General features: G+C 45.6%; 1 protein-coding gene across 6 annotated transcripts in view; it reads right to left on the minus strand.

Annotated features, from left to right (window-relative positions):
- Nucleotides 1-3902, minus strand: part of LOC138503907 (mucin-5B-like) — a 444631-nt gene extending 440729 nt beyond the window's left edge. For 5 of the 6 annotated variants that reach the window (XR_011279729.1, XM_069623995.1, XM_069623992.1 and 2 more), the window contains exon 1: nucleotides 3733-3902. Coding sequence is in view for 5 of the 6 variants with exons in the window: in XM_069623995.1 (XP_069480096.1) it covers nucleotides 3733-3811 (79 nt within the window). In the remaining variant the exon portion in view is untranslated. The remainder of the gene's footprint in view (nucleotides 1-3732) is intronic. The other variant, XM_069623996.1, reaches the window with a different exon arrangement.
- Between the last annotated feature and the right edge of the window lie 15513 nt (nucleotides 3903-19415).

A 19415-nucleotide genomic window follows, 5' to 3' on the forward strand; every position in this document is an offset into this window, starting at 1 on the left:
TTCATTGGTCCATGAACTGGCGCACGTGTATTGTTGCCGTGGACGTGGCTTCTGGAACCCTCTCGTCTCTCGTTATGTATTTTGCTTGGAGTTGTAGTTTTTTCGAAAGTATTTCGTTGCTATCAGATTTTAAAACCCTGTGGCGTAAAATTCCTTTGTAGGAAGTCTCAACATACAATGCTCCAAAGTTACGAGCAGGTGACTTTCATAACAGAAACATGGAAGCCCAGACATAGTTTGGCAAGAAATCTCTCAAAGATTGGTTTGGGAGACTGACCATCTGGAAAGATCTAAAGTTATAGCAAATCAAGCACTAGATTCTCTACAGCCAAAAAGGTATGAAACTGAGCATGAAATTCAAGACTCGCGTCACTTCATGTCACATTTGACAGAAATTCCATGTCATTGCAATTTTTTTATTGCAACCCATTTATTTGCAAAAGTCAGATTTTACTACACTTCGAAGTGAAATGGACTTAATTTAAAAAGTATTGCTCAAAAACGTCCTAACTCATTACTGATTTTAATTAACTACCCTCTCGTTTTCAATGATATACTCGAAAAATAATTGAAAAGGTAAGTATATATTTTTAAAGTACAATCTCATCTAGGACCTAACCCCTGTAGGGTCCTTAACCCTACCCTACACTTAACTGAAGACCCTTCCACAACCCTAACCTTAAACTAAGCAGAAACCCAATAGAGCCCAAACTCCTAAACTGACCCTAAGCCTGAGCTAAACTTGGGACCCAACACAAACCCTGACACCAACCAAGTTTGCACCCTAAAACAGCGCTCCGATCCCCGCCCTAAACTTGACACTAATTTCTATATTTTTATCTTGCAATTAAATGGTTTTATAATCAAATATGTGCAATGAAACGCATTTGAGAACAAGAATAAGATACTCACGCGCATGCACACACAATCATATGTTCACTTCCTAGCGCCTACATTTGGCCACCTGTTGTTTTCACAAAGTAAATTACTTTGTTGTAATTTACTTTCTACATATTACTCCAAATGACTTCGAATTTGTATAGGTATTGGTGAGTTAAGGGGTAAAAAGGGGGAGGGTTTGGGGCGGGAATGGTAGTAAAGGGTTGCAAGGTGGAACCCCCCAAAAAATTGAATTAAAACCATTTACCTTGCAATGACCTGCTGGAAAGGCTGCGACAGGGTGCACAGGGTATCCAAATGAAGTCACGACAGTAGCACCAGGGTATCCAAATGGAGTCATGACATTAGCACCACGGTATCCAAATGGAGTCACGACAGTAGCACCAGGGTATCCAAATGGAGTCAAGACAGTAGCACCAGGGTATGCAAATGGAGTCACGACAGTAGCACCAGGGTATGCAAATGGAGTCACGACAGGAGCACCAGGGTATGCAAATGGAGTCACGACAGTAACACCATCACACATAGAAGGAACTCCTAAGCTTAGCATGCGCCACATCTGGATAGAATTGTAAATGTCAGCATATGCTGCACTTAGTTGGACTCTTCACCGTAGCCTGCGTCGCATCTAGATAGAGATGTTATTCAATAACTGATATTTACGACTCTCCTGCCAAGCCTAGACCAAGCATGCACTCATGAATCCATAACCAACCCACTAACAATTTCACCCCTCTGTATACACCTCTCAAACTCAAACCAAACACAACCACAAACCTTAAACGCAGCAAGCCGCACAAACTTCACTACACTGCAACAACAAAACAAACCACACATAGACTTACACAACAGCACACGACTACCAACTGAAAAACACCCCAAGCCCAGCCAACGGACCCACCGGGCTGAGGCGGCCAACAGCACATCACTGCTATCTTGCACTTTTGCAGCTTATTCCCACTAACTCACCCCCCTCCCTTTTTTTTCAGAGTCGCCAGAGCGCCAGGAGACCACTCCGGTGGTGATAGTACACAATACAAATATCCTTTAACATTAACATTAACATCTACCTTGCAATGACCTGCTGGACAGGCTTTGACTGGGTGCACAGAGTATCCACATGGAGTCACGACAGTAGCCCCATTTCCATCTACCTTGCAATGACCTGCTGGAAAGGCTGCAACAGGGTGCAGTGGATATTCCAAATGGAGTCACGACAGTAGCACCAATCCCATCTACCGTGCAATGACCTGCTGGAAAGGCTGCGACAGAGTGCACAGGGTATCCAAATGGAGTCACGACAGTTGCACCAATCCCATCTACCGTGCAATTACCTTCTGCAAAAGGCTGCGACAGAGTGCACAGGGTATCCAAATGGAGTCACGACAGTTGCCCCATTTCCATCTACCTTGCAATGACCTGCTGGAAAGGCTGCGACAGAGTGCACAGGGTATCCAAATGGAGTCACGATAGTAGCACCAATCCCATCTACCTTGCAATGACCTTCTGGAAAGGCTGCGACAGAGTGCACAGGGTATCCAAATGGAGTCACGACAGTAGCCCCATTTCCATCTACCTTGCAATGACCTGCTGGAAAGGCTGCGACAGAGTGCACAGGGTATCCAAATGGAGTCACGATAATAGCACCAATCCCATCTACCGTGCAATGACCTGCTGGAAAGGCTGCGACAGAGTGCACAGGGTATCCAAATGGAGTCACGACAGTAGCCCCATTTCCATCTACCTTGCGATGACCTGCTGGAAAGGCTGCAACAGAGTGCACAGGGTATCCAAATGGAGTCACGATAGTAGCACCAATCCCATCTACCGTGCAATGAACTGCTGGAAAGACTGCGACAGGGTGCACAGGGTATTACAAATGGAGTCACGACAGTAGCACCATTCCCAGTTCTGGCCAGTTCAATTGCTGGGGTCAGTGGGTCGTTATAACAAGTGGTTTTTTTTCTTCCGTCAGAATCTCGAGAATAAACATCTCCCCCATCCTATTTCCTCTACATTCAAATGCCTTTCCAGACTTGCACCCGATGGGCGTCTTAACCATATTGTGATCGGTGCCCGATGTTCGGTTCACAGTGTATTCCTATTAAAGAGGGTAATAGCCTCAGTTACGTGTTGTTTTTTAAAAGCAAACCTTGCTTACAAACAACTGGGTGCTGTGGATATAAGAGCATTTCCCATGAAATATCAACCCACAGGTATCCCAGAAAAAACAAGTTCACCTACCTTTCCTTCTAACGTGCCCGTTATCAAGCTTGGTCCATGTGGAAATGCCTGCCCTTCCCACGGCTATCCTTGTGTCTCTCCAACCCTTACACCAGCCTCCTGCAATCGCATAGGAGGGGTGCAGTGTCAAGCTGTGGGTGATGCCTCTGATAGGTCAGTATGCTGGCACGAACCAATGGGAGCCTAGGGGATGCTTTTTGTTGTGTTGTGAATTAGGCGATGAGAGTCACTGCATGGTGAGGTTGCCCTCTCAACCCTGCCACTGGACAGGATGGAGGATTTTGCAGCAAAGGTTGACCTCTGTCTTTTCCTCTTCTTTTGTATTATCCTGTTGTCTAGTTTTATTTCTTTGTGTGTTGCGATTCCAGAAGTGTGTGTTGTGTGCAAATAGCACATTGTATTGAACAGTACACCCACGCATGCAGTATTTAAATTGTTGCCAGTTGCTCCGTTTTAATACTGTTTACACTACACAGGCAAAATGCAGTTTTGCAATACATAATAATCACCATAATAACAGCAATGATAATACTAATAAGAATAATAATATTAATAAACAGGTTGACTATGTTTGGCATCTGTACTCACATAGTCCCTTGCCCATGTCCTTGGAGCTGCATGCTGAGTGTATGATGAAGAGCAGGATGGACCACACGGCAGGTGCCATCTTACCTGCCCTATGGGGGAATTAGTCTATAGCAAGCGGGCCAAATGCCCAATCAGGATAAGAAGTGCTTCTCTCTCGGGATGTTTCCCTTTATACCACGGTCTCTCTGATGTCAGAAGTGACAGGGGACCAGGGCGGGGCCCATCACTGACTGTCACACCTCTAAGGAGGAGCTTCGCAGGGTGCCTCTCCCCTGCCACCCCTGACAGCTGGTTCTGAGCTGGACACGGGAGGAGTGCTCCCGTGCACAGCCATAGGTATGCGAAGAATTGAGTCCGAATGCTTGAGTGAGAGCCCTTGCTGGGTGCAGTGCAAGCAGGTGTAGTGCCCTCTGGTGAGGGAGGACTCAATTATTGAACAGGTTAGACAAGACCACATTGCAATAAAAAGAAACCTGGTTTGCCTTGACCTCACCCACGTAAGAGGGAGAGGAACTCAATGTCATATTGAAAGGTCACCATTCCTTCCCCGAATGTACTGGTATGTATGTATGTATGCACGCACCCCTGTTGATCATTTCGCAGCATCATTTGTCGCAAGGTGCCCATGTCTATGTTAATGCATACTTAAGGGGCCTATGGCCCAATTCATGGAACGTTTAGCATGGTGCAAAGTGTCAACAAACACGTTCAACCAGGCCTTATTCACTGAATGGTGCAAAGTGGATTTTTGCAGTTATTTTCACACTAGAAGGATTGAAGTGCATCCGTTGACAAAGGGAGAGGTGAGGCATTGGCCATTTATTTATAATCGCATTGAAGTATAGCGATCAGAAAGGATTAACACCCTTATTAGATTGGTATTTTTAGGCCGCCAGGGACAGAATGAGACCCACATGCATCACTTGGCTCCTTGAATGATTCCTTCTAGAACATTGGTGCTATTAAGACCATTGAAATATCAAGGTCGATGTTTTGGACATGTCTATATGATTGAATAATTGGTACTCCAACTTTTGATTGAGCTAATGTGAATAACACTGTCTAAAAGTAACTTACGTTGACTGCCTATGAGAAAACTATCAGTGAAATCTACATAAGAGTATCTTCTTTTGATTGTTTGTAGAATTAACATTTTACCAAGACCCCTGATGAAGAGATGTTTTCTCGAAACACGCTGGGTCACAACAATGCATGTATTTCTTTAATACTACTGTTTTATGAAGGTATATTGAAATGTTACATGCTTTCAGAATGATTTTATACTAATCAGATTACTAAACCCTGAACATTTAAGAGACCTTCTATTGAGATCTTGGCTATGTATTGCCCTGTGAAAGTGTGCAGGGGACGGGAGTTCCCTAAACTTTTCCTTCTTACTAGTATGATAGTGTGATCATATTTTAGGATTCTTTTATATGGACATGTATATTATTGATTGCATTGTATTGCATTGATTATGTTTTTTAATGCATTTTCTATATTTGGGTATGATGTAAACATTGTGAAGGTTTTTATTTTGTAATCCATGTACAATACAAAAAAAACAAAAAGTTGGCCTAAAACCAATCATTTCCTATGTAATCCGCCTGCTTTTCATACCAGCAAAAAGCATGTGGATTACATGGGAAATCATTGTAAACGCCACCTGTCATGCGTACATGGCAGGCAGTGTTTACTCTATTAGCAATGCATAACAGAGGTGTACATACCGAGACATCTGCTGTCTCTTTACAATGTGCACCACTGTGAGCCAGGGAACCATTCTGCTTATTCAAGCCATGTGCACTTTGAGACTTCGAGGTAGTCTTCTATGCCTCTCATACACGGTCGTATGATTCCCACAACTGTGGAGCTGTCGTGGACAAAGCTCTGCGCTATGTAGGACGTGATGAGCGCATTGCTATCCCATCCTGACCAGCAGGATATTACACAGCCCGCGGTAAGAGCTATGTAGTTATGATTAAGTTACTAAACCCATAGGAAGAGCACTTTTTGGGTGGCTTATAACTTTGCTCCCCCTGGACGACTTTTCACCAAACTTTGCAGAAGAAGTATATGGCCCACTCTGAATTTCCTTGCAAGGTGTGGTGAGGTTTGGTGAAGGGGAGCAAGGTTATAGGGGGGGTCCCAAAATTTCTTTTTTTCCCATAGACATAATGGGAAAGCATTTCTGTCGCGTCTACAGCCCAAACCGCTGGACGGATTTTCACCAAATCTGCGGCAGGAGTGGCGGCAGCTTGGTCCCGAAAGCGTGCTTTTGTCAATTTGGTGTAAATCCGTCCACTAGTTTTTATTCAAACATCCAAAATGTAAAGCAACTAAATTAGTGATATCTATGTCCGCTGCGCGGACACACTTCCCTGTTCGCTCTGCGGACAGGACACAGATTGGATGATCGGCTTGTGTCATGTCCGCGGACACGCAACGTGTTCTCTGATTGGCTGGGATGAGGCGTGAGGTGCGTCAAATTGTATTGATGCGCCCGCATATTGAATGCATGGATATGCGCTGGAAGTGAGCATTAATCCAATTTTGGGGAGTGTGTTGGTGTGTATGAGTGCTTGGAGAGGGTGGGGGAGTAAGAGATGGGTCAAATGCTGTATTTGTTTAGGTGGGAGAAGGCTGTGATGTGTTTGCGGTGTCCGCGGTCTCCGTGGTTGTCAGGGGACATACTAAACACTGTGCGCACTACTTAGAATGTTAATTGAAATGCATTGTTTTGAGGTGGATGTATTATGTTTTTGGGTTGTGTTCATTTGGTAGGTGTTTGTTTCTATGGGTGTGTTATGATGCAGTGGTTGTGGGCCATGCACCCAAGACTCTAGGCCCTGGTATGTGGGCTGCTTAGGGGAAATGAATGCGAAGGATTTGATGGGGTCACCAGCTTATTACTCAGTAAGTGATTACTATGTACTGGGTGATTCTGTGGTGCTTGGAGATGGGAGAGTCTGAAATAAAGTAAGGGTTGCAAGGAATGATCTGGTGCTTGTGTTGCAGACTGAAGGGAAGGGGGAGATGTGGTATGTCTTGTTTGAAAACACTGTACATAATTGTAGATGATGTGATAGATATGACTGCACCTGTGCATAGTTGAATGCTGTTGTGACATCTAGAACGGAATGGGCAACTAGCTGCTTGGAGAGGGTGGGGGAGTAAGAGATGGGTCAAATGCTGTATTTGTTTAGATGGGAGAAGGCTGTGATGTGTTTGCGGTGTCCGCGGTCACCGCGGTTGTTAGCGGACACACTGGGCGCGCTACTGGCTATTTTAGTTTAGTAAATTATTTTTTAGAATGTTAATTGAAGTGCATAGTTTAGTGGTGGATGTAATATGTTTTTGTGTTATGTTCATTTGATAGGTGTTTCTTTCTATGGGTGTGTTATGCTGCGGTGGTTGTGGCCAAAGCCTAGAGTCTTGGATGCATGGCCGTAGGCCGTAGGCCATGCACCCAAGACTGTAGACCCTGGTCACAACCACCGCAGAATAACTCTACAATGCTACAAAACACTTTGATTGTGGTATGTGGGCTGCTTAGGGGAAATGAATGCGAAGGATTTGATGGTGTTGTAGAGGAGGACCCAAGCAAGACCTGCACTCAAATCGTTCATTTTAAAGTACCAGGAACTTTCACGCCGAAATATGTGATTTATTATGAGCAAATAAACCAGCAGACAGCTGCAGTGGAGCTCTGTCCAGTACCTATCAAAGAACAGCACCTGTTGCAGTACCGATGCCTAAAGAAACCTGGACAGTGAGGTACCCATTGAGGAAACCATATCAACAATTGAGACAAACTGACGATTGCCAAAATACAATGCCTGAAGAAGCCAAGAAAGTCCAAAAGGAAGAAGAATGGGGACGTCACAAGAACCTGGACTGACTCACATATAGAAGATATGATGACCTGCGAATGACAAAAAGAGACAAAACACCATGGATAAGTGACATCCTGAGTTTAAAGTGAAATGAGTGATGTCAAATCTAAGAAGCTTATGCCATGAGCGTGATGAAGATATGCAGCCAGTTTACACGTGTACATATGCTTGGAACTGCAAGAAAGCTAAGAAAATCGTGCGGCTTGCTATGCTTAGTAGTAAGATAGATTGCGGCAAGCGCAGCCTATACATATCTACTTCAAAAAGGAACACTTTATATAAGTATACTTCCACTATGCACAAGAACACAATCAACCAAAGGTTACTAAAGGTCTCAGGAGAGGAACCCCTCAGCACGAAAATCAAAAAAACTAAAGACGGAGAGAAACTCAGACGCATGCAAATCGTGCCAAGAAGCCAAGGTCATATCGGCTGAAATAGACCAACAGTAGATCGAGTTAATGAAGCAAAAGAACAGAGTATCCTGTTCAGAGTGGTCAAGATAAGACACAGAAGGCAGGTGGTGGGCAAAACTAAATAAAATACGCGAATTGCCTGAAGAATGAGATGATTTCACTGTGTCTGAATCACGTTACCAGCCAAGCGAGAAGAGCTGAAACTTTCACACCTATGCGTGGCCTTGTGCCATGCACAGATATCTGACCTTTTCCAGACAGAGATGCAGTCTCGAGGCCAACCACAAAGGATTAATTGACACATGACCACTGAGGTGATGATTGATTGTAGCAATAATTGAAGAAAGGTGGGGGAGCAGATGAGCACCCTGCACCTGGCCGGGTATTCTGCACGCTGCTAAGCTAGTGGAAAAGTATGAGTGGGATTGGTGCCAACCCAATCACATTGGACCAAGTAATCTAGGGTCCTATAGTTAGCAGAACCAATGAGATGTCGTACTTTTAGTGACGTCGACAGTAGCCATTTTGAAGGAAGGGCTTAGATGTTCCACCTGACACTTTTTATCCAATCCCCTCACTCCGTTACCATATACAGATATAGCACCTATATTAAAGTTACCTTCCTATAACCAATAGAATTGCATGCAACATTTTAAGCGTTACACGTCAGTGATGATGAGTTTTTAGTATAAATGATGTGTTTTTTATGAAGTTTGTTGGAGATATTGAAGCGAGAAGTAAGATCAAGCAATAGCTGATGTTCATGAACTCCCTGTTTTTTGTACTTGTCATTAAACGGACTCCCTTTGCCAAACCATTGAGTTGTCATTATTGATTTGATGCTAGAGTATTAATCTGCATCCCCATCCGTCTCATGGGTGCTGCTACTCATCTTAAAGTGCTATTGGGTAACCCCCAGCTTTATGGGCTGGTTGGGGTCCTAGTGCACACTTGGTAGCAGGGATAGGATGGTTTACCGATTATTGATTAGATAAGATACCCATTGACTGTCGACATAGGTCCTCGGCAATATCACGAGTCCTTTGCCATACGGCTAAGTAGACCGAGAAGCTCCCCGTAGATAGTGGCTAGATTAAATTGTAAAACCTGCAAGTTGAGGTATGAAGGAACCTGTGTTTCATCCACAAACCCCTTCCCACTTCTACGAGCAGCTGATCGAGTCAAAGGCAGGAGAGGCAGTGACAAAGGCGTGATCCTGAGGATCCAGAGAGGAAAATATGCGAACGGTGAGTGAAAAAGACTGAACGCTTTGGCAAAATGTTGCATGCCTTAAGAACAAGTAAGGGAAGGTAACAAAAATAAAGTTAGAGATAGAGTAGAATGTGTATTTCTGATGTTTGTTAATCTGCTTAGAATCACATGCTGTGCATAGGTCCGACATCCAGTGGTCACTGCGGAGTATTGCATTTTGTTTTTCGTAGTCGAAAAGGGGACGTCGACAAGGCGTGTCTGTAACACTATCCCTATAGTGACGTGCGTTGTACCCACAATCCCTCACGCGTCGAGGTCCCTCAGATTGTTTTTTTCCGCCCAGTTTCTGGTCGCCTTTCGCGGAGCTCCTAGAGAGACATTGCTATACTTACCACGGACCTCGGTCCTTTTGTCATAACTTAATATACTGATAACGATCCCTCCCCCTCGACGTTAGCTGTGAAGCTGTTTCTCCGCCGAACTGATTTTCGACGGAGAGGAAGAGCGGAGGAGATCCTTCGGCGCTGCCGAACACGTGGCCTGGCCTCGACGGCCAACTTACAGTGGGGAGAGTGGGGGTTAGAACTTGGTCTCTTCTCTTTGAGAATGTCTTTCTTTCTCCCTTTTCTTTCCCTTGGGGTTGTTATCGCCAGCTATTATTGCCTCAGCTATGGAGAGGACACCATTTAAGTTTTGCCCACGCTGCAGGGGCAAATATACTTGGAAAGATAAGCACAAGCTCTGTAATCGTTGCTTACCCCTCGATCACATAGAGAACAGCTGCGCAGCCTGCAAGCTCTTAAAACCCAGGACTCTTAAAGAACGTAGGGTTAAGAGGTGGGCGGACTACGCGATGTCGAAGTCAGTTTCCTCACCCGCTGCCGCTGTTACTGAAAGTGACGAGGAGTGCGATAACTCGACGTCCGTTACGGAAGTCATTAACCCCCAGAAGGAGCGCTCCCGCTCCTCGTCGTCCGTCGCCGGCCCCGACGGGCTCGGCTCACGCCCTGCTTATGGGGATGAACACCCCGGCGACAAGGACGCACACAAACCCCATAAGGCTAAACACACTACCCACGGCTCTTCTTCGTCGAGAACGAAGGATCCATCAGCGCCGAAGGGGACGCAGGGCACTCCGGCGTCTACCGCAGACCGTAAGGGTCACAAGCCCCACCCGCAAACGCAGCCGCGACCAGCGATTGGGCTTCCATCTAACACGGGCGCTACCCCAAAAACATCCGACGCAACGCTCCATAGAGCGACCGTCGAGGTACTACGCGCAGCGCACACAACGTCGACACCAGAGCCCTCGACGGACAAAATCGTGGCCGAGAGCCTAGCGAGAATTGTCGCCGAGGACAAACGTACGCGGACGACGAAACAAACGTCGAATACCGCGTCGAAAAAACACAAAAGTAGCCAGGAACTGCCCCTTTCTCCAAAGGACGCTTCCGAACTACCTGAAGGCTTTTCAGAAGGAGACGGGAACCTCTCGTCGACGTTGTGGGAGCGTTCGAAATGATTCGAAGGCGAAAACACTAATTTCCCCCCTCTAGACTATTCAGGGGTACCCCATGAGACCCTTGAAAGACTCCATTCTTGCATGGAGAAAATGGAAAGGTTTCTAGGAAACCAAGACCCACCCACTCACAAAAGACAAAGAGAATGGCCACAGGATGACCCTAGAGTCAAGATTCCTAGGCTGGTTGACCTCACTGAGGAGGAGCAATACCTCCAAGAAGATGAGGAGGGTTTGGGTGGAGAAGAAGAGGTAGAACTTGACGAAGAGGGGTTCGAAGAAGATCCTTACACCACTGCTACAGGGTTTGAAGAGGATACAGCTACCTCGCAGCCCTGGCATTCACCGTCAGTGCAGCCTTGGCAATCCCCATCAGTACATTCAGACCCTGAGGCCTTTCTCCCTTCTCCTCTCAAGGATTCACATGGGAACTCCTCTCCCATAGATGACCAACCTTCCCTCAATGCACTATTGCGCAAGGCAGCAGCGCATTTTGAGATTGATACAGGGGAAACGCTTCCAGACATTGACTTTGTAGAAAAAGTCATCAAAGAAAAAGCCCCTGTTAGCCAATCTATTCCACTCCTGGCTTCTATTAAAAGAAGAATTTCTCCTTCCCTTACTAACCCAGCTTTAGTAAGAGGGGTCAACCCTAGAATAGAAAAGCTCTTCAGCCCTTCATCCTCTGACCCTTTATACATCAGAGGACACTCTATTCCGGACTCCCTTGTGGTTACCAACACAAGAAAAAGAGCAGGGGTGCCACTATCCACTAGTGAAGCACCTCCAGACAAAGAAGGCAAAAAACTCTACGCACTGGGGAAGAGAATCACGACCTCCGCCGCCTTCTCTACTAGAATTGCTAATAACAACTCACTTTTAGCTAGCTACGCAGATGCACAGTGGAACAAGCTGCGCAGCGAAGCAGAGGAAGCACCTGAACCTCTGCGTTCTCGCCTGCTAGCTACAATATCAGAGGGCACACTGGTAAACCAGGGCATCGTTAAAAACTCCCTAGATGCCGCTGAGACGGCTGGCCGCTCCCTAGTGCAGGGAATACTTCTCAAGCGCCACGTTTGGCTACGCAATTCAGGTTTTAAGCCCGAAACCCAAGCCTCCCTCATAAATAAACCCATTGAACAGACGCATCTGTTTGGGAAAGCAGTAGATGAGGCCCTAGAACATGCTAAAAAAGAGTTTGATACCATCAAGACTCTGGATCAAATTTCTAGGCCCCCTAACAGGCGAGGCTATGGTAATAAACGCTCCTTTCGTGGCCAAAGACAGCAGCAGAACCAACAACAACAATATTACTCTGGCTCCAACTGGCCCACTAACCAGGGTAACACCCAGTTCAGTCAAAGAGGCCAACGCCGTGGCAAAGGAAGAGGTCGTGGCTCCAGCCCCAGAGGTTCCACGCCCAATACCAGCAAATGACCCGAAAATTCGGGTCCCCTCCCATGCATCACCGGTCGGGGGCCGGCTAACATCGTTCCTTTCAGCATGGGAGGGAATCACGTCAGACCGTTGGGTATTATCCACCATAGCCCACGGATACTGCATCGAGTTCAACGGTTCCCCGAAGTACAAACCCCCACGGAACCGGCGCATGACACCGCAACACCTCTCCATTCTTCTTCAAGAGGTGGAAGAACTACTGAAAAAAGAAGCTATAGAGCCCGTCCCCCTATCACAGGTAACAGAAGGTATTTATTCAGTGTACTTCCTTGTACCCAAAAAGGACTTAACCATGCGCCCTTTATTAGATCTGCGCCCAGCGAACATATTTGTCAAACCCCAAAAGTTTCGTATGGTGACCTTACAGGAGGTAATCCCACTGTTATCACAAGGGGATTACATGACAACACTGGACATGAAAGATGCATACTTTCATATTTTAATGTTGACATCGCACAGAAAATACCTCAGGTTCAAAATAGAGGACAAACACTACCAGTTCAGAGTACTACCCTTCGGGATAGCATCTGCACCAAGGGTATTCACGAAAGTACTGGCAGTGGCAGCGGCCCACCTGCGCAGATTATCCATCCCGGTATACCCTTACCTCGACGACTGGCTCATAACAGGGGATTCTTACGAAACATGCTTCTCCAATACCCAAAAGACCGTAGACCTTTTGTCCCAACTGGGCTTCTCCATCAACGAAAAGAAGTCCAGCTTAGACCCCAGCCAAACCAAACAATTCCTAGGGGCTCTAATTCGAACAAAGGACGGCCTCGTATTCCCCTCCAACGAGAGGGTCCAAAACATGCTGTTTCAAATTCCCCATTATGTAACAGGCCGAGAGGTGACGGTACGCAAAGCAATGCGCTTGCTAGGGATGATGGCGTCATGTATTTATTTGGTACCTCACGCGCGCCTGCGCATGCGCCCAATGCAAGAGTGGCTCTACAGCCAGTGGTGTCAGGCCAGCGGACAATGGGACGATCTAGTGGTGGTCTCGCAGGCCTTGGTTCTCTCGCTACGGTGGTGGACAAAAGAAAACCTGTTATTAGGGAAAACTTTTGCCACACCCGCAGTGGAAGCCACTCTAACCACAGACGCATCCCTTACAGGATGGGGGGCTCACCTATCCCATCAGACGGCACACGGAGTGTGGACTCCGAGTTTAGCATCCAAGCATATAAACCTGCTGGAACTACTAGCGGTGTTCAAAGCACTAAAAGCCTTTCAGGAACACTTACAAGGAAAGACAGTGATGGTCCTCACAGACAGCACCACAGCCATGTACTACCTCAACAAGCAAGGGGGCACTCACTCTCCAGGACTGTCCAAGCTGTCCCAGAATATATGGAAGTGGGCTCTCAAACACAACATGTTCCTACTATCACAACATGTACCAGGGGAACTCAATCTGCTAGCAGACAAACTCAGCAGAGACTTCCCCCTGCCCGAAGAGTACGAATGGCAATTGCACGAAGACATCGTCTTAGACGTCTTCACGCAATGGGGATTCCCGGAAATAGACCTGTTCGCAACCCTGGAGAACTCACAATGCCAAAGTTACGCCTCCAGGTACCCCCAGAACCAGTCCAAGGGGAACGGTCTGTCGATTCAATGGTCAGGGAAATTTGTTTACGCCTTTCCCCCGACTCCCCTTCTCAACAAAGTGGTGCACAAGATGCACCAGGAGCAGGTTACCATGATACTAGTGGCCCCAATGTGGGCCCGGCAGCCATGGTTCGCTCACTTGATGGAGATGTCCCTATCTCCCCCAATGAAACTTCCCTGCCCGTACAACATGCTGTCACAAGACAAGGGCAGGACACTGCATCCATGCCCTCAGACCATGAACTTAGCAGCCTGGCTCCTGAGATCATAGATTTTGGACATTTACAACTCCCACAGAGATGTATGGACATCCTCAGGGAAGCCAGAAAACCTAATACTCGACACTGCTATTCTAGCAAATGGAAAAGATTTGTTATCTGGTGTAGAGGTACTAGCATCAACCCAGTTGACTGCTCTCCTACTGACATTATTCTATACTTGACCCATTTACTGGATTCAGGTTTAGTGTTCAATTCCATTAAAGTCCACCTAGCGGCACTTTTTGCATACACCACTTCCCAACTTAAAGTGTCGTGGTGGAAGATACCAGTTATCAAAGCCTTCATGGAGGGGGTAAAGAGGATACACCCTCCGATAGCTAACCCAGCTCCCGGATGGGACTTAAATGTGGTACTTTCCAGACTCATGGGCCCTCCCTTCGAACCCATGCACAAGGCAACTCTTAAAAATATCACCCTTAAGACTGCTTTCCTAATAGCTATCACCTCCATTAGGAGAGTAAGTGAACTACAGGCTCTTTCTGTACTAGACCCCTTCGTAACAGTTCACAAAGATAAGGTGGTTCTACGCACACACCCAAGGTTTGCACCTAAATTTATCTCGAAATTTCATGCAAACCAAACTATAGAACTACCAACGTTCTTTCAAAACCCTTCCAGCTCGGGAGAAAAAAGTCTGCATACACTAGATGTACGCAGAGCTGTCATGTTCTACATGGAAAGAACCAGACCACTGAGAAAGACTAATCAGTTCTTTGTCTCGGTGGCAGCAGGAAGAGAAGGAGATGCGGTCTCAAAATCCACTATATCTAGATGGATTGTTCAATGCATCACTCTCTGTTACACTCTTGCTAAGAGAGAACTACCCTTCAAGCCAAGAGCACATTCCACTCGAGGCACTGGGGCTTCCATAGCATTCATTGCAAATGTTCCCCTTGAGTCCATCTGCAAAGCGGCTACCTGGAGTTCTGTGCACACCTTTACAAAACACTACTGTCTAGATGCACACTCTAGATCTGACTCCCAGGTGGGACAGGCAGTATTAAGACATCTTTTCTCTACTGTTCCTTCTCATAACCCACCGCCAACTCCGGGTACTGCTCGCTAGTCTATGCACAGCATGTGATTCTAAGCAGATTAACAAACATCAGAAGACAATGCATTACTTACCGTAAAAGCATTTCTGATGGTTGTATCTGCTTAGATTCACATGCGCCCACCCTTCCTCCCCGCTCGGATGGAAGGAACATAGACTTCCTTTTATATCTCTCTTTTCTGTACTCACTCACGTCTATAAGGCTCCCTCAGGGCAGAAAAATACAAACAGAGGGACCTCGACGCGTGAGGGATTGTGGGTACAACGCACGTCACTATAGGGATAGTGTTACAGACACGCCTTGTCGACGTCCCCTTTTCGACTACGAAAAACAAAATGCAATACTCCGCAGTGACCACTGGATGTCGGACATATGCACAGCATGTGAATCTAAGCAGATACAACCATCAGAAATGCTTTTACGGTAAGTAATGCATTGTCATATATAGCCAACAGAAATAATAGACAAACGTTTTACCCAATGAGAAAACTATATATCCAGAAATGTCCGTTAAAGAATGCATTACCGAAGAGAAACCACACTCGGCAAAGATGTCTGACATGGAATTGGCTTGAAATGCTGATCTAAAATGTGGTCCTTTGTTGGTTTTTACTTTTGCTGCTCCCCCTCTCCCTTTCTCCCTCCCTCCCCACTTGCCTAACTGTTGTGAGCAAGCGACGAGTCAGTCGCGAAACGCGTTAACGCCTCGAAATAGGAGGAGTGTTGCACTTGGGAGGACCCATACTGGGGTCATTTTTCTATTTTGTGGAAACGAATTTCCATTGTTTTTTCCCTGTGTAAATAAATAAATAAAGGAAGATAACAAGAAAACGAGAAAGCGTTGGTGTGGATTTTAAATTCCCCCCCCCTTTTTTTTGTGGATACTGGGCGAACATGGCATTGTGGAGAGTGCAGCTCGATTTTGCTACCTGAAGGTAGAATTTGCCAATATATATATATATATATATATATATATATATATATATATATATATATATATATATATATATAAGGAAATAGTGACTCAAGGTTGCTGAGCAATACATAGAGGATACCGGGAGGATACCCAAGCATAGAGGAGGATACCAGGTGGATACCTGAGCAGAGAGAGGATACGCCCAAATACCTACGCTTTAATATAGCGGTTAGAAGAAGCCTGCATTCAAAGTCCTTAATAAAATAGGACGGAATAGGAGACCAAAACGGTTAAAGACGTTTTTGAAAGGAATGGGCTTACACTCCATGTCGGGGTAAATCATAGGTGCAGGAGATCTGTGTAGCCGGCTGAAATCTGTCTAGTCTGTCACATCTGTCTTATGTTCTTTTCCCTTTTTTCTCTATGACGTCATGAAAAATAAGACATTTTTGGAGGAATTAGCCGAAAATTGCACAATTGTTTTATTAAGATATTGTATAGTATGAACTGATGGTTGTTGCGTGAAAAAGAAAAAAAAAATGTTTGTGAAAAAACAGCATTGAAGCTTGCGACGATTGGTGCTCGCTCATATTGTTGATTTTGGTTAAGTAACGTAAAACCGAACAAAGTGTTGTGTGAGGAGAAGAGAAATAATTTTAAGTATGGAAGATATTACACCGTTAATACACTTGTGCAAGCAGTTGCCAAAACATGCACCTAAGCTGAAAAAGGACAGTGCAGAATGGATTAAGGGAACCTCCAACAAAAAGTTTATGCCATGGCCCCAGGGTGGATCGCTGTCTAAAACAGTCCTGCAACACATGACGACATATTTGCATGCCACGTACACTGGCAAAAAGTTAGACAAACGCCTAGCTAGTTTACAACTTTGGAAGATGTACCAAGAGGATAAGGAGGAGGAGCCACCCTTAGATTGGATACTTAACGTATACACAGAGGGGGATGAGACCCCTTCCGCGCCACCCGCCCCGTCTGAAACAAAAAGTGAAGTCAGTAAAGATGAAGGATTATACCCGCTAAGGGAACTTAAAGCAGCCATGGTATATAGCAACCCGGCATATGAGTCACCTACGCAAAGTAGACGCAAAGTAGTGACGAAACCCCAGACAAAGACGGAGATAGAGATATCACCTCCAAAGTCCCGAGGGACAAGGAGAGGCACGAGAAAGAGAAAGGAAACCAGGCACAAACAAAAACATCTCTAGATACCGAGAGAGATGGCAAAAGATGGAAAGGAGATGAGGATAGAACTGATGAGATAGCATTGACACTGAACGAATGGATGGGATGTCAGATTCTGTTGAAACTCAATGGTAAAGGCATTGAGGATGTGAGACAAAAGGGAGAGCAAGATAATTTACAAAGAAAAGAGAAGGAAAAGGAAAAAGGATTGAGAGACGAAAGGATCAGGAAAAACAATAGGTAGAAACGAGAGCAGTTGTATCACGAGGAGCAAGAAAGGAAATACGATCATAAGCAGAGAGCATCTAACGATCAGAACATGCGCAGACAACGGAGAATAGAAGAAGAAGAACAAAAGATAAGGGAGAAGAGAATAAAAAGATGAAGGGATGAGGAAATAGGAAGGGCAAATGAACATATAGATGCAAAGAAACGGGAAGAAGATAGGGTCAGAGAGGAAGCTAGGAAGCGCAGAGAATTCCATGACGACATAGAACATAAGCGAAGACAGAGTGCGCGCGATCTTGATTATCTGGAAAGAGAGGTTAAAAAACCTTATCCAGTAGTAGATTAGGAAGACATAGAAGAATTCTTTCCTGAGTACAATTCAGTGCCAGGCATGTCTAGGGCAAATATCGAGGATGACTTCAACACCAGAAGCATCGAAGAGACGATCGATAGAATATATGATGAAATGGGGCTAGAACAAGTACCCCAAGGGAGAGGAGAGGACAAGCGTCTTGAGAGCACTCAGCTGTACGATACTGAGATGCCTCTCGAATTAGTAGAAATAGAGAGCTGTCCCTAGATATGTTGACACTAAATCGGAACACGGAAGATGAGAGGAGTTGCACGAGTTGGGCACAGACAATATCAGACAAAGAAAGAGAGGAATATGAGGAAAAGGAAGAAGATAGGAGATGCAAAAGATGCTTCTCTGGAGGAAAAGGGATAAAATGGTCAGATTCTAATGAGTCTGCATCGAAGGTATCAGAGTCAGCCACACAGTCAGACTGAAACAAAGGAGTATCTTACGGTCAGAGGGGGGTGTATCCACCACCCTATGTGAACTGACTAAGGACATTGCTAGGTAGACAGCGATGCGGAACTATCACCCCTGCAGTGGATAGAAAAAGTATGAGTGTGGAAAAGGAGTGCCACGTATTACAATTCCCGTTGCTCGAGAAAGGAGGAACGAGGCCGCAGTATTTCCATGGCCACACATGGATCGAGAAAACCTGAACAAAAAGCTTCCAATGTGAACATCGGTTGCTGGAAAATGGATACATGAGCTAGATAAAATCTATCTATCTGTATTCTTGTATTGCGCCACTAACCCATAGGCCTCAGGGCGCACACAAAAGGAAGAAGGAGCAGACAACAAAAAAAAACAATGTCAGACAGGGAAAAACAAAGAGACATGGAGACATGGTGAACCCAAACCTCACAAAGACCAGCAGAATGAGGAAAAGATATCGGAAGACTGATTTCGATACCGAGAGAGCTATGCTAAAGAGACAGAAGAGACCTATCCTTTGTCAAACAGGAAGGTCTTCAATTGCTTTTTGAAGGTAGGCAGAGACCCACTATTAGTAAGGTATTTAGGGAGTACATTCCAGAGAGCCAGGGCCCAAGAGTCAAAGCTAGTACCCCCAAATCTTTTCAGGATAGATGGGGGCTGAACCAAGACGATGTTGCTACTTGAGCGCAAAGAACGGGTGACAGGTTTCTTTTTGATCCTAGTAGCGAGGTAAGATGGAGCTTGACCATGAAGGCATTTAAACACAGTAGTAAGGCTTTTGTGGTGTAAGCGCTGTTTCACTGGAAGCCAATGAAGGCTGCGCCTGGCGTCAGAGACGTGCATGTTGCGCTTAAGGCCCATTACAGCGCATGCTGCATTATTTTGTATAATCTGCAAAGTTTTAATGTTGGCCTGGGAGGTACCGATCATTAGACTGTTACAATAATCCAGCTTACAGTTTACAATGGCGGCTGCAATCACAGCAAGGTTCTCTTTAGACAGGTAGGGACGAATCTGCCATAGAAGCTGAATATAATAATGACACGAGGATTTGAGGTAATTGGCCTGACGGGTAAAGGATAGCTGCGGGTC

Source organism: Ambystoma mexicanum, chromosome 11, assembly GCF_040938575.1.
Source record: "Ambystoma mexicanum isolate Mex_15411 chromosome 11, UKY_AmexF1_1, whole genome shotgun sequence".
Lineage (NCBI taxonomy): Eukaryota > Metazoa > Chordata > Amphibia > Caudata > Ambystomatidae > Ambystoma > Ambystoma mexicanum.